The following is a 15382-nucleotide window of genomic DNA, read 5'->3' as shown; positions in this document are numbered from 1 at the left end:
AATTGGTGAGAGAGTATCTGCTATAATATTTTCATTTCCTTTGATATGATGTATGTCGGTGGAAAGTTGCGAGAGAAAATCCAGTTGACGAAACTGCCGAGGCGAAGCTTTTTCAGGTTTCTGTTTAAACGCAAAGGTAAGGGGTTTATGATCCGTATAGATTATAAAATTACGACCCTCTAGCATATAGCGAAAATGCTTTACCGTAAGGTATGCCGCAAGAAGTTCTCTATCATAAGTACTGTAACGTTTCTGGGTGTCATTTAGCTTCAATGAATAGAATCCCAGAGGTTTCCAAACCTCATCAACTTTCTGTTGTAGAACACCACCAATTGCTTCGTCAGATGCATCAACCATAACAGATATCGGTGCAGAATCTATAGGATGAGTCAATAGAGTACCTCGAGACAATTCATTTTTACATTTTTCAAACGCGGATTGAGCTTCAGGTGTCCATTCGATTTGAGATTTGTCATTCTTCTTATTACCTTTCTGATAAATAAGGAGTGGAATTTGCATCTCCGCCGCATGTGGCAAAAATCTTCGGTAAAAATTCAACATCGCAGTAAAACGTCGCACTTCCTTGACAGTTTTCGGTTGCGGAAAGTTTATAATTGCATCAACTTTCTCAGGAATTGGCTGAATGCCTTGAGCAGACACTAAATGGCCGAGAAATGTTACTTTATCTTGTCCAAAATGGCATTTCGCAACATTTACTGTTAGACCATATGACTGAAGGCGATTAAACAATTGCTCAAGATGAAATAAGTGTTGTTAAGAGGATTCAGAAGCAATTAAAACATCGTCGAGATAAGGGAAACAAAAGTCTAACCCTCGAAGAACCTCATGCATGAACCGCTGAAACGCTTGAGCGGCGTTACATAAGCCAAAAGTCATAAATCGGAACTCAAATAATCCGAACGGGGTAATTATAGCCGTTTTTGAAACATCGGTAGGAGCAACCGGAATTTGATTGTAGGCTCGAACTAAATCAATGGTAGAAAAAACTGTCTTTCCTGAGAGCCCATAAGCGAAATCATGGATGTGCGGAATGGGATAACGATCAGGAAGAGTTTGAGCGTTAAGACGACGATAGTCTCCGCACGGACGCCACTAGCCATTTTTCTTTAATACCATATGTAACGGACTTGACCAAGAACTTTTAGATGGGCAACAAAGTCCTTGATCGACCATAAATTGAAACTCTAGTTTTGCAATTTCGAGCTTGTCCGGTGCTAAACGACGAGGCCTTGAAAATATCGGAGGACCTTTTGTCTCGATGACATGTTCAACACAATGAGGAACTTTTTTCTGATGCAACGAAGGATTCGTTAACTCCGGATATTTAGATAAAAGTTTATGATATATGGTTGAACTTACAAGAGTCTTTATCGCTGGTAACTCTCTTAATTCACATAACTTACCGGAAGTGCTCAGACCAGTTTCACAATCTACCAAACAGCCTTCTTTTAAATCCACCAACAATCCAAAATGTTTCAAAAAATCTGCGCCAATTATAGGACTGCTAACATCAGCAATAATGAATTCCCAAGCAAAGGAACGACGTAAACCAAAAGTTGGGGTTAAAAGTTGAGTACCAAATGTGTTGATAACTGTACCATTAGCAGCAAAAAGTTTGTATTTGTCTTGTTTTTTGTTAGATATACCTGCTGATGGGAGAACCGACACATCCGCTCCAGTGTCTATCAAAAACTTTTTGTTGGTGGACTTATCAAAGATATGTAAACGATTAATTGTAGAGTATCGGCCACTAGCTTTATCTAGTGACCGACCGGCGAGTTTCCCTGATGGTGTTGCTTGAATGAACACGGCTGTCGACAATTCCGAGCTTGAGACCTAAATCTACGATGATAATAGCACCACTCGGTTGTATTAGCTGACTTAGTTGTGTAACGCCTATGCGAATTTGAGCGACTTCTGCGTCGAAAGTGTTGTTTTTGAAGATTGCCAATAGCTGTGCTCAAAGTTGTTATTTGTTGTTGAAGATCCGATAGATTAGGAAACGATTGTATTGCTGCGATAGTTGATTGTTGTTGTGCTGAAATTGCTTGAATTTTATCTGCCATTACTGCAAGTTTATCCAACGTTTCAGAAGATGTTGCCAAAACAGCTTGCGTTTGTGAAGGTAGACGTTGTAGCCACAATGTTCGCAGGAAGTCATCGGTAACTCCACCATGCGAGAGACCACGCATTTCCCGCAGAAGACAACTAGGTTTTTTGTCCCCTATGTCCAAATCGTTCAACAACTTTTGGATTCTCTTCTCCTCGGAAATTGAAAAATGATCGATGAGACGTTGTTTAAGCTGCGTATATATATTCTGAGGTTGTGCCAGAATAATATCGCTTACCTGACTTAATATATCAGATTCTAATTCAGGAAGAATCGTGAAATATTTTGTTTTCTCTGACACAATTCCGTGATGTTCGAACTGTGCCTCGATTTGTGCAAACCATATCAATGGGTTTTCCTTCCAGAATTTCGGAATTCGTAGATGAATTCCTCCTTGTGAATTGCTTGAAGATGGCACAATCGTGTTGCTGATTGTGGATAGCGGATTCGTGTTTATTGTGGTTGATTGCTGTGATGAAACGGCATTGTCTCCGGAGCGTGTATTCGGCATGATGTGTATGAATATGTTCACTGGTTCGGGGTCACCAATATATCGTATTTGTATAAATACGATAAAACGTTCTTAATTTTTTAATAATTCTTTAGCAACTAAAATTTATTTAGAGTGAAAATATTTTTTTCATTTTGATGTTTTACAAAAAGTTATATAAAAAATTGTTTGATAAAATTAAAATAAACAAGTTGTTTTTTAACAAGTGAATGTCCTACAAATATTTTTAATCAAATATGTAGGGCATAGAATCACAAAGTGTTATAACTCATCATACCTTCATAATGTCTCAAACTTATAACCGTCATAAAATGTATTTATGACATTTGACAATTAGCCGTGTTTTTTTACATCCACAGACGTTTACGTTTAAACTTTATATGGACTGCTAAGCGACATTGGCCCGTAATCATAGTCGCTGACTAAAATACTCTTTAGTTAAAATCTTGTCTAATTTAAAAATGGTTTGTCATAGACATATTAAACACAGTTTTCAGCTGAAATAAGCATGGACAGGGTATCCGCTTAAAAAAAAACATTGGCGTTATGAAGAAATTTTTAAGAAGTTTTAAAAATTCACCCTGTTCCTTACAACCGTGGTTACTTGACTCCACGTATAAAAAATTATAATTTTTTACTTGACAAAAACTCATAATACCACAAAAATTGCCAAAGGAGTACCTGAAAACGCGTTTTGATCATAATCCGGTGGCGGATAATTATCATTCAATTCTATTTAAAAGTTATTAGCAAACGTTTTGTAAAAATTCGCTGTTTTTTATCAGCCGTCAATTTAAAATTGAGTGCACAATCTATTAATTGAACATGAACATACTTATTTAAAGAAAATTTACTTAATTTCGTTCTTAAAAAAATTATTTAAATCTCGCAACATAAACGAATAGGTAGTTAAAGCGCATTTGGGCTCCTTAAAGCAAAGGAAGCAACAAGACTATTCACTCATACACCCGTATTCATGATGAATAGTAGTGAATAGTTTGGAAGAATGTTGTAAAGAAAAGTTGTTTGCATTAAGCCAGATGCGACGGCCAAAATGATGCAAACCTGAAATGTTAGGTGGCCCTAACCGTTAAAGCCGTTTAATTTAATAGACCCGAAACCGAATAGGGGGGATATCTCTAACCTCGATACTAATAAATATGCAGGACAAATTTAGGTTTGTCTTCGCAAAGTCAGCAAAAATAAAGGGAGTTTAGTATAGTTTTCCATAGGAAAGCAGTGACCTAGAATGTTGAGCCATTGTACATTGAACTGCAAAGTGTAAGTCCCTTTTACATTAGAATATCATTGAACTCAAGTCGATCACGACATAGACTAAGAGGGAAGAGGGTGATAAAGGGGGGAAGTGGTTCAGCAGCGCCCGTACCAAGCAGTTCTTAAAATTTTTATTGTTAATCCTTGTTGTATTCCGTGTTTTATTTCACGCGTTCTTTTAAGAGGAATTGGCAAATGTAAAGGGAATAAAAGACACAAAAGTAAATAACAGCAGAATTGAATACAAAAAGCCTGTAATGTAATTCAATAATTATAAGTCGGAAATAAGAAATTGTTCTTTTATTAATATATATTCACATAAAACCGAATAATTACCCTCAAACGGCTGCGAAACTAGTGAAAATTGTTTCAGCGCAAAATGGCTTTTAAGTTAATTCTTTTTTGTGTACAACAATATCACCAAAATTACATCAACCACATGAAAGTCTTAAACTTTTTTTTTGCAAAAACATCTTGACAGAGTAAAAGTATTACTTTGCCGCCTTCGGATTATTGCTTCCGAAATTAAAACGCGTCATTTGACACCTCTCCCGAAACTTTTTGACATTTATTAAAAATCGACGCTTGTTTATTTCCAAATTTAATGCCAAAATCAGTAGGATGCTAATTTTTCCTCAAAAGATACTAAAATATCAAAGCTCACAAATATCTTTGAATGCGGAATAGACTTAATTAAAAATATTGCATATGTGGAGTCAAGTAACCATCGCACAATTTAAGTTTGTGTAATTATCGTCACAAACATATTAATACGCATTCTAGGTATAATAAATTAGCTTTTGACGTATATTTGCTTGTCGGGGAAGCCTTTTTCACTTCCATTTAAGTTCATCGCGTTTAAATAGCAAATTGTTTAATTTCTCGCAACTTTTGACAACAGACCACCAACTTAAAAAATTAAAATCGGGCTCATGTCATTTTAAATTTAAAATACTTTTTTAGAGATAAAATAGTGTTTAAGTGGACTATAACAGACTTAAAATGATATTTAATTCAGAACCATGTTTAAACCAATAAAACTCTGTTTAATTTCGACTATGATTACGGGCCATTATACTCAGATGTAACTGAAATATGTGTCTATGTTTCACCCTCTGCACTAATTCTATGTATTCTATGCGCGTCCACTATTTATCACAACTGATTCAGCTATATGTTAAACACAGAAATACAACAGAGGGTTGTGTCTCCGCTTTTCGGTACACCCTGTGCTGTAGCTAGTTGTTTAACCACTGCCGCTAGATGGGTCTCCTAAGCATTAACTAAGCGAGGATAGCGCAAACGAAACGTATACGCGTGTAAAAAAAACACGGCTTATGTTTCACCTCAACACTAATTCTATGTTTCGCCTCTAAAAATTATGTGTATACACTATTCATCGCAACCGATTCAGCTATATGTTATACATTTTGGCCACCAGAGCTTTGTGTCTCCGATTTTAGGTACACACTGTTCTGTAGCTAGTTATTTAACCACTGCCGCTAGATGGGTCTCCTAAGCGTTATCTAAGCGAGTATAAGCGTTTTTTTATACGCGCAAACGCAAACGTATACGCGTGTAAAAAAAATACGGCTATTACTACACTTTGCGAATACCCCTATTTATACACTTTTTGTAATACAAAAATTTACTAACCTCGGAAGCACAATGTATGAATAGAGTAGATCGATCGTTTGAACCAATAACGCGGCTATTAATGGAAATGAAGAATATGGTTCACGATAAGCTGCATAAGCTTCTTCTAAACTCTTATTCTTGAATTTTAAAAATATGGTAGTAAATTTGGAAAGATCTCTGAAAAAGATATTAGAACAGTTAAGAATTACACAGGCCGACAAAATGTAACCAAAATTCAGACCCAGAAACCAGACTATATATTTCCGAAGGTTTATGATGCGCTGAATCCAAATCTGGCATCAATATTGCTTTATCGGCTCATGAAAATTTCAAAATGCGATATCTCAGCTAAAAAAATGATATTTGAGCAAACTCAACGCCATTTGAAAGAAGAAGACTTGTATTTATAGATGCCATCCTTCAATTTTGGTGAAAGAAAACATCTGCAAGGCTACATAACCTCAAATATGGGCAAAAACGGTGTTTTTCGCACTTTTAGGTTAGGATTTCTCGAAACCCAGAGCTGACAGAGCAATTTTGAGGCCAGATTTCGATTCATCGCATCAAAATCCTTCGAAAATATATAGTCTGGTTTCTGGGTCTGAGATGCTGTCGGCCTGTTATTTTGGAGAATCAGTAAATTAAATGCAGTTAATTGCGGAGGTTGACGTGTGTATGTACAAAAATTACGGAACAGAATCTGTCAAAAACCAATTGAATTTAGGTTAGGTTAGGTTGGTCCCTGAGGCGTTAACATAGACTGAATGAGTCCATAGTGTTACCAAAAGTTTACTCAGCGAAAAAACTGAAAAAACCCTGTCAAAACCTAAGTTATAAATAACTTCGTCCTCTTGGAAAATACTAGAAGCCTTCCAGGACCCCTTCCAATTGCTGCTTCTTGATCTGATAGCTGTGGCACTCCTAATAGCTGGAGTTGATTCCTCTATTCCTTCTGTTGATTCCTCTATGACCCGAAACCTAGACTTAGTGAGTTTGACTGTTGAACCTCGAAATGGACGGTCTACCACAAGGCATATCTAACAAAAAGATACCGTTCCTCTCTACTGTAGCGTGGGAGCTGGCGCATAAAGGTCTCACTAGCGGTACATCTCTCTAGCTCGGCTAATATTCTCCCGTCGCAATAAATATATACAATAGATCTGGGGTTTTAAGTCGCAAGACACAGTAAGAGAACGCTAGTTATAAATATACTCAAGCATTCAATCTGTACCCATGCGCTATATTCTTCATCACACCGTACATGGCTTTTAAGGCTCGTTACATTCTCAGATATCACTCTAATCTAAGGTATTGACAATGGAAATATTGAGAGCCGTATAAAGGCGGGCGAACATGCAAAGGCAGAAGCATAGTTGAACGATATTGTGGTGATCGTTTTGCTTCATCGACATCGAAGGGTGCTGCAAAGATATGGCCTACATTAAATGTGTAGCTCATGTTGCTGTTTTTGTAACTTCAAAAACACTTCCCCAAGGTAAGAGAAGAGTTTCGGATGTGGGCAGTTCATGTGAAACCGACTTTGGCGATTGTGTTACAAGTCACGTCAGTAATCCATGTTTCGTGATAACTGACGACAATTGGGAGCACCACGTGCGATGAAGTCTGCTCCGCCTGTCTTTCCCAACTTCCAAATACGGGTCTAAATAGGAATACTTTTAGGAAGAAGAGTCTACATCCTATCCCACCTTAAATTTTCTTAAGAACTTTTTTCTCCAATACTCTAAGAGCCAATGGCATCTTCTGTCGGCATAGTACTTTAATTTTCATTTGCCTACTCGGGTCAAAGTAGCAATTGTTGGCAAGAGTGTTTCGCGTTTGATTTCTAGGATGATACAGTCTCGAATTTTGTGAAAAGAAGATAAAGACTTACGAGAGGACTGAGAAAAACCAACAAGGCGACATTATTTTCAGAAAAGAAAATGCCATTAATTTTTAGTTTACATATCCTGGGAAACCGACCACGATGCAATTTTACAATGATCTTCAATAAATTTCAACTTACTCATGACCAACTCGTGCAAATAATTCCTCTTGTAAACGTATTTTAAAGTTCGTTTGCTTTGTAAGTTCTTGAGCTTTATTCGCTTCAGTAGCTTCGTCTCCAGCTTTATCATCCTCAGTCAATAACTCTTCATCCAGAGCATCATCATCAGTATTACTAACAATTTTTTCACCACCATCACCACATTCGTTGATCTTTTTGGAGCAGGGTGAAGCGAACTAGTAGAAATAAACAAAAATTAGTATACGATCGCATAATTTTTACCTAAGCCAAACCGAACATTTCAAAATTATACATTTTGGCATGTTTGATCAAAACTCGACTTCATGCCGGAATATTCGATATATGATTGGAAGTGAGAGTTGGAGTAATAGTGGGGTTGAGAGTGAGAGTTGAAGTGGGAATGAGAACGGGAGAGGGAATGAAAGTGGGAAGTGTTGATCAAAACTCGACTTCATGCCAGAATATAGATATATGATTGCAAGTGAGAGTAAGAGTAAAAGTGGGGTTGAGGTTAAAGTGAGAGTTGGAGTGGGAATGAGAGCGGCAGAGAGAGTTGGAGAGGGAATGAAAGTGGGAAATAATGAATGAAGTTCGATTTCTTTTTGACCGTTAACCCAAACTTTGTTGCTAAAATCCAAAAAAAATGTTCAAAGTTCGGTTTCTATCGAATCCAACCACTAACCGGCTTCAAAACTTTTGTAATAAAATATGTTTTGAGACCAGCAATTCGTAAAGCCTCCTCTCTACGTTCACCATGCGCTGGTTCTACTTCAAATTCACCGCTTAAAAATGCCAAAGTCTTATCCGAAATATGAACACGTCTATAAATAAATAAATAAAAATATATTTATGTAATTGAAAAAAAATAAATAAAAAATTTTAGGAAGCTCATACTAAACACAAGTAACCAACTCACCCGGCATTTCCACTTGATTCCATTTTATTAGCCAACTCAACATCTTTGGAATAAACATCGAACTGCCATTGACGTTGACCGAGTATGCCAGCCAATATAGCGCCGGTGTGTATGCCCACTCTCATATCAACAGGAGAATTGGCCTTCTGTTGTACATATCTGCAAACACATATAAACATTCATACAAAATGTTGCCGAGTAAAAGTCATGCGAAGAATCTAATAAGAATGAATAAAAATGTAAGAAGGGCGAATGTCCACATAATGTTGTAGGCTCACAGACAAAACATGCATACGCCCACACAAACAGATCTATACAAACAAACAACAATACCTAGCTAACCATATTTGTCCTAAAGACTTCGTTCGATTATGGAAAAGAAATAAAATAATAAAAAAAAATTTTAAGTTAAACGGTGTTATTGAAAACAATACTTACATGAAGTAATAATAATACTAAAAGCTAGAAAATAATTAGGTAGGTCCTCGCTACGGTACTAGTCATCACACTTCTCATCAATCTAGGGCGTTGATCAGACAATTAAATAAAAGTGAGGCGTAGCATAATCTTATTAAGGTTCAGTTGGTCTTATATATGACTATCAATAGAAATTTGACACGTCCAACGCTTTTATTTAATTGTCTGATCAACGGCCTAGATTGATGAGGAGTTTGATGACTAGTACCGTAGCTAGGACCTGCCTAATTATTTTCTAGCTTTTAGTATTATTCATACTTCATGTAAGTATTGTTTTCAATAAAAGCATTTAACTAAAAACATTTTTTTTTTATTATTTTATTTTTAAATTTTTAGTCTTTATTTAATTGCGTATTATTTCTCATTCTATTTAGTTCATTTAGTGACTCATTATTACAAGGACTCTTTCGTGACAATTTGCTACAATTTAAGTCCTCAACACATAATCCTTCCAAAGACTTCACTCGACTCTGCGCCGCGTATGCCTGTCCCTCCTCGAACTCCAAAATATTTTGATGTCACTTCTACCGGGCTGTATGTAATATTTGTTCCAAATACGATCCAAATCGGACATCATAGGTCGCTTTCTATTCATGTATGTATTATGTGTTCCAAATATGGACCAAATCGGACCACAAGTACGATTTTTTGAATATCTCGATCCTTGCGCCACCCAGTGGCGTTTTTTTCATAGGTCGCTTTCTATTCATGTGTGTGTTATTTGGTCCAAATATAAACCAAATCGGACCACAAATACAATTTTTTTGAATATCTCGATCCTTGCGCCACCTAGCTGCGATTTTTTTCATAGGTCGCTATATCTATTCTTGTATGTATTATGTGTTCTAAATATGAGCCAAATCGGACCACAAATACGATTTTTTTGAATATCTCGATCCTTGCGCCACCTAGCGGCGATTTTTTATTATCATTGCATTGTCAACGGGTTCTGAACTATATTCAAGTTTCAAGCTTGTAGCTTATCGAGAAGTTACATAAATTTCAATTCCAAAATTCGTGCCGACCGGCCGTCCACCCTGTCAAGTCAAGCTAAATAAAACCGTTTAAAAATAACCCTCTTTACTATTTTGCGGATTTGTAAGATAGTTTTTAGAATTTTTTGGAGCCATTTTTGTTGAATTTACATTTGGGGTCTGACGTGGAAATCTTCTTCTAATGCCTACTTTGAAACGCTTACAGTTTCCCTAACTGGGTTATCTCCTTACCCACACATGCCCATGCACAAGAACACAAAAACAATAAAAGGAAATTTTTATTTGAGGAAACGTTGGCGTATACTTACTTAATAGCTTTCACCATCGATAGACCCATATGAACACATAGCACAGCATGGTCAGGACGTTCGTCAGGTGCACCACTAATGCAATAATAACAATCACCAAGGATTTTAATTCTTAACTGATGGTATTTCTGTGTAATTAAAGGTGAGAAAAGCGGAAATTTTTGCATCAGCATATAAATATGTAAGAATGTAAGTTTGTATATTGTAAAGCAAAGGAGCCATAAAATTGATTGATCTACAAAGGATGTCGTATGACTTAGGTATGTTAATGTTAGCGGGGGGAAATTAAGTAGTTACCATAATAGTGCATTAAATTGAAAGGAATTTAATTTAAGTACATACAAATAAGTGCAATTGTCATAAATGAATTTGCGTCTTTGCCTCTTCTTAATTGGCGCATAATCGTCCTTGAGATTTTTATAGAGTAGAAATAGTTTTCAATCTGCAGCTGTTTCCTTTGTAGACACGTGTAAAATAGTTTGTCAACGATTTTCTACTATCTGCTAACAATGTTAGGTTAGGATGACGGTGACATTTTTGTTCATCGGTGACATTTTTGTTCATTGCGAATGCCATCGGTGAGTCTTAGATGGGTGCCCAAACGTTTCGTAATTAATTCCTCTTAAACCACTTCATTTCCTCTATGAACTTCAATAACAACGAAGGATCCACCCGAACCTACGCAATACTATCGAAAACAAGTAAGGAAGCCTAAGTTCGGGTGAAACCGAACATTACTTACCCAGCTGTACACTTGAAATTCTGTTGTTTGTTTTGTGTGCTTAATAGTGCTACAAGGCTGCGCAATAATACATATATGTGACCCGGTCTATGAAAAGGTGGCTTATGACTCGAAAAAGAAATTGCGAGAACAGCTGTTAACAGCTGTTTTCTTTTTAGTCATAAGCCACCTTTTCATAGACCGGGTCACATATATATGCTTCTATTATGAACAAATTTTTCTTCGAGTTATGGCTCCCGAAACATAGAAAATTGCTTAGTCATAAAAGGGGCGGTGTAATGCCCATTTTTTTTTTTTAATTTTAAGTTTTTCGTATTTATTGTTATAAATCCACTTGGGACATGAAATACCATTGATATAAAGCTCTTTTTTGCAAATATATAACTTATTTTATTCGTCCACGACCCTTTTAAAAATCTTTTATATAAAAGTGGGCGTAGTCCTTAACCGATTTCGTTAATTTTTCTTCAAAGCATTCCTTATAGTAAAGGCAACCTCTCTGCCGAATTTTGTTACGATAGGTTTAACGGTTTTTGATTTATGATTAATAATATTTGTAAAATTGATTTTATCACAACTGGGCGGTGCCACGCCCATTTAAAAATTTTTTTCAAATTTTTATTAAGACTCTCAATATCCGTCTACACGTCAAATTTCAACATTCTAGGTGTATTATTTAGTAAAAAATTTGGGTTTTTGGGTTTTCCAAAATGTTATATATATAAAAAGTGGGCGTAGTTATCATCCGATTTCGCTTCAATACCAATCTATTCTGGGTCCAGATAAGCTCGTGTACCAAATTTGGTGAAGATATCTCAATATTTACTCAAGTTATCGTGTTAACGGACAGAGCGACGGACGGACGGACATGGTTCAATCAAATTTTTTTTCGACACTGATGATTTTGATATATGGAAGTCTATATCTATCTCGATTCCTTTATACTTGTACAACCAACCGTTATCCAATCAAAGTTATAATACCCTGGGTATAAAACATGCACTCGGAAATCTGAGAGGGAAGAATCAGTGCCATAGCACAATTTATTAAATGTGTGGAGGAATTTCGTTATAAATTGCAGGGTTGGTCCATAGCAAGTTCATTACCCTATTAGTGTAAGTTTCAATTTCCCTCAATAGTAGTTTTACAGAGTTATCAGCCACGTTTGTGTTTATTTCGAACCTCTCCTGGTCAGCTGAAATGATTTTTCGATGTTGCTGTGCCCAGGTACCCACCCAATGGAAATGTTGAAGTGGCCTCAATGGGTGTCAAATAGGCTTGATACTTTCGCAAAATTAGATCAAAGTAGATTCTAATGCTCCAAGGCAGCCCAGCGTTCAACAAAGTTGCTATGTTTGTCGCCAGAAACGCGTCATTCTGAAGCAATCTAGTTCCTCTTCCGACGGCTTAGACCTTGACTCGGACGACACTGTCAAAATAAGGAAGCTGTTAAGATTATCTGACCTACAGATTCTTCGAGTAGTACACAGCACCAGTTTCCTTTTTCCATTTTTAAGCAGTCTGTGTAGGTTGCTATTTCTTTCTCCCCCGCAAATTCATTCGTCGACGGGGTACTCTATATGCTGTATTTGGAAGTCAACAAAAGTCGTAATGTAATCTCAGTCTTGGAGCACTTTTTGCGATCTAACTTTGCATGAATTACTGTGGAGGATGCCCACAAAAGCCAGGATATTATGCCACAGTTGGTGAGCACTGCTCACTGCACCTGCTATTGCAAGGCATGATAGCCTTTGCGTCTTCCCAACGTTTATGTGATTGCCTTTTCTTTGTCGAATGCCTTCAACTCAAACGCTATTTTGTAGGTGTAGTTCGGGGTCAGAGCCTTCTATGATCTTTTCTCAGCATTCTTGTTTCTAGATTAGTTTAGCGCCGAGAATTATTGAAAGATATTTGGCTTCAGAAGGGCGTTGTTTCAGGGCATATAAACCTAGCTAGAAAGAAAATGTCTAAGCGTCTGGGGGAGTCCTCTTATAGTTTAGCAAGTGGCTTCCGATTGCTTTATATGCGGTCGGAAACGCCTGTTGGTATTCTGTTGAGGCAAGCCTATCAAAGGTTACTTTCAGAGTGCTTGTCAGTCTATAGCTTCGGTCTCCAAAAATTGGAAGTGATTGCCCTTTGCATTCGCAATGAGAGCACAAGTGTGCTATGGACTGCAGACCCCTGGTCTATAGCAATGTGATATCGCTGTAAATACCGCAACGCTGAGTTTATGGCGTAGTTGGGGCGAGGGTGTGCTTCGTTCATGACAAAGTTGAGTGTAAGGGCGGTTTTCATATAAAACCAAAAGTGGCGATAGGACAACGCTTTACGATACATCTTGTTAAATGTTTCTAAGCTTGTTCTCAATAAAGACAGTTTTTCGAATTTTCCTCTTAACCATCGGAAGGAAGATGCGATTTATTAGAGCTGCATGACTGGCTATATGCTCATGCAGTCGGTTTAATATCTACTACCAAGCAAGTTCTCTATTCATCACCAAAAGCTAGCTTATGAGTCACCCACCAAATCTAACCTAAGAAGATGGAGTTACTTGTCAGAAATTATTAAGTACACTTATCGGAAATGGACAAGTAAATAAGAAGCGCCGGTAGAGCCGAAAAACTAAGTATAAGCTTATTAGTTAAAATTATCCTAAGACAACCTAGATAGAGTTATATGACTGTCGAAAGACCCTAGTCCTTTACTCACCTCTGCTAGTCTATCAAACCGCGCGAATAATTCATTCAACATTTTAACAAGATCTTGAGCGCTATATGTGGAAGATATGGCTGTAAATCCGACAATGTCCGCATACAGTATGCTGCAAGCAAGTAGAAGAATCAAAAAAAGAAGAAGAAATCATAACAAAAGAAGTCTCCACACATACCTCACATTCTCGTGCCTACTCATGTAAATTTTCTTGAATGGTTCCGAACTTGTCGAACCCAAATCTTGTCGCATTTTGACTGCTACATGTTTTGGTAGTACGGAAAGTAATAAGCGTTCCTAATATCAAAAAAAAAAAAGAAGATATATTTAAGACAACAACAAAAAGTGCAATATACTATGTTCGGCTAACCTGCTCAGCAGACTGCTCTTCAATAATCATCTTCACTTCTAAACTTTTTTTAGCCTCAAGAAAAGCACGTTTCTGTTTGGCTTCACACATGAAATAGTAGATGAGACCAATGGCTGCTGCGGTGGCGACTAACACAATATTTGCGAATATCTTAAAAATTTATATTTTTATTTATTAAAATTAATAATTTGCTATAGTTCCGCATACTCAATAAAAATGTTCTTTAGGTCGTTTGAGGTCGCCAAGAATATCATTATTTTGTGTTCTTTTTTTTAGTTTTTATAAAAAAAATACTAACTGGGCAACTATGGGCGACTGGGTAGGACGAAAAGAACGCTTTAAATATTTACCTGTTGTATAAAAAACGGATCATTTCTTGAGAAAAAATAAAGCGCCAAAACATATGTACTACATGTTATAAATCCAATAACTATCCCCTTATATAGAAGCTCTATAGGCAGGGTGACGTAAATGAGAAAGTTAAAAAGTATCATCCAACCGAGTATTTCTCTGTAAGGGTACAAATTAAACAGAAACAGGAGATTCCTTAAAGTAACTCTCATAAGAAGAAAAACTAGTATGAACAGGGTCACTGATGAAATTTCAAGGACCTTCATGCAAGTAGATCAAATGCCGAATAAGCACGGGTTGAAAATGGAAATGTGGTCCCAGCTCAAGAACTTCAATAAACTCAACACCGAATAGGACGTTAAGGATCCTAAATATCTTCAAAAGGGTTGTGGTAGCATAGATAGTGTGTTTTCTTATCTACTACATGTCTCATTTCCAAACGCGGCAAGCATCACCCAAGGCAGCATCTAGAAAATGTTGAGTGGTAGCTGCACCTAGTCCTTAAGATCCGTTGTTGTTGTTATTGTTGTAGCGATAAAGATACTACCAGACGGTTTTGGGGAGTGTATTCCAATCCACCGAACCTGCTGCGGTATCCTTTTCGATACTTACTGGGCCAGCTAGCTTACAGTTTGGAAGGATCTATTGCGTATCATATATCATTTCTAATTGCTGTTTTTATGTACGGGTCCCTTTTTCGCTCTCATTAGGAATCCAAATCTATAAATAAAGTTTTGGTTGTAAAGATGGAGATTCGGGCTATTAGCGAGTTTTGGGCAATTTCGGTCGAAGTGCTTTTGTTTAGCTATATTTTATTAAAATAATTTGTTAAAAATAAACGATTGTGAGCACACAAAGAAATCTATTTGTACTATGGCACTATTGTGAATATTTGCACTGCATTACCGGCTTGCTACCATACGCTAGATGGTT

At 36.9% G+C, this 15382-nt stretch overlaps 1 protein-coding gene across 6 annotated transcripts in view; it reads right to left on the bottom strand.

Moving 5' to 3' along the window:
- Positions 1 to 15382, bottom strand: part of Ac3 (Adenylate cyclase 3) — a 53107-nt gene that overhangs the window by 18611 nt on the left and 19114 nt on the right. For 5 of the 6 annotated variants that reach the window (XM_067764894.1, XM_067764890.1, XM_067764892.1 and 2 more), the window contains exons 4-12: positions 14449 to 14608; positions 14099 to 14248; positions 13907 to 14025; positions 13729 to 13840; positions 10278 to 10405; positions 8498 to 8656; positions 8264 to 8402; positions 7579 to 7796; positions 5574 to 5732 (exon numbers count right to left, since the gene is read on the bottom strand). In XM_067764894.1, the coding sequence (XP_067620995.1) occupies positions 5574 to 5732; positions 7579 to 7796; positions 8264 to 8402; positions 8498 to 8656; positions 10278 to 10405; positions 13729 to 13840; positions 13907 to 14025; positions 14099 to 14248; positions 14449 to 14608 (1344 nt within the window). The remainder of the gene's footprint in view (positions 1 to 5573; positions 5733 to 7578; positions 7797 to 8263; positions 8403 to 8497; positions 8657 to 10277; positions 10406 to 13728; positions 13841 to 13906; positions 14026 to 14098; positions 14249 to 14448; positions 14609 to 15382) is intronic. The other variant, XM_067764895.1, reaches the window with a different exon arrangement.

Source organism: Eurosta solidaginis, chromosome 2, assembly GCF_040869045.1.
Source record: "Eurosta solidaginis isolate ZX-2024a chromosome 2, ASM4086904v1, whole genome shotgun sequence".
Lineage (NCBI taxonomy): Eukaryota > Metazoa > Arthropoda > Insecta > Diptera > Tephritidae > Eurosta > Eurosta solidaginis.
Note: the sequence above shows the minus strand (reverse complement) of the source record. Positions and strands in the feature narration are given on the sequence as shown.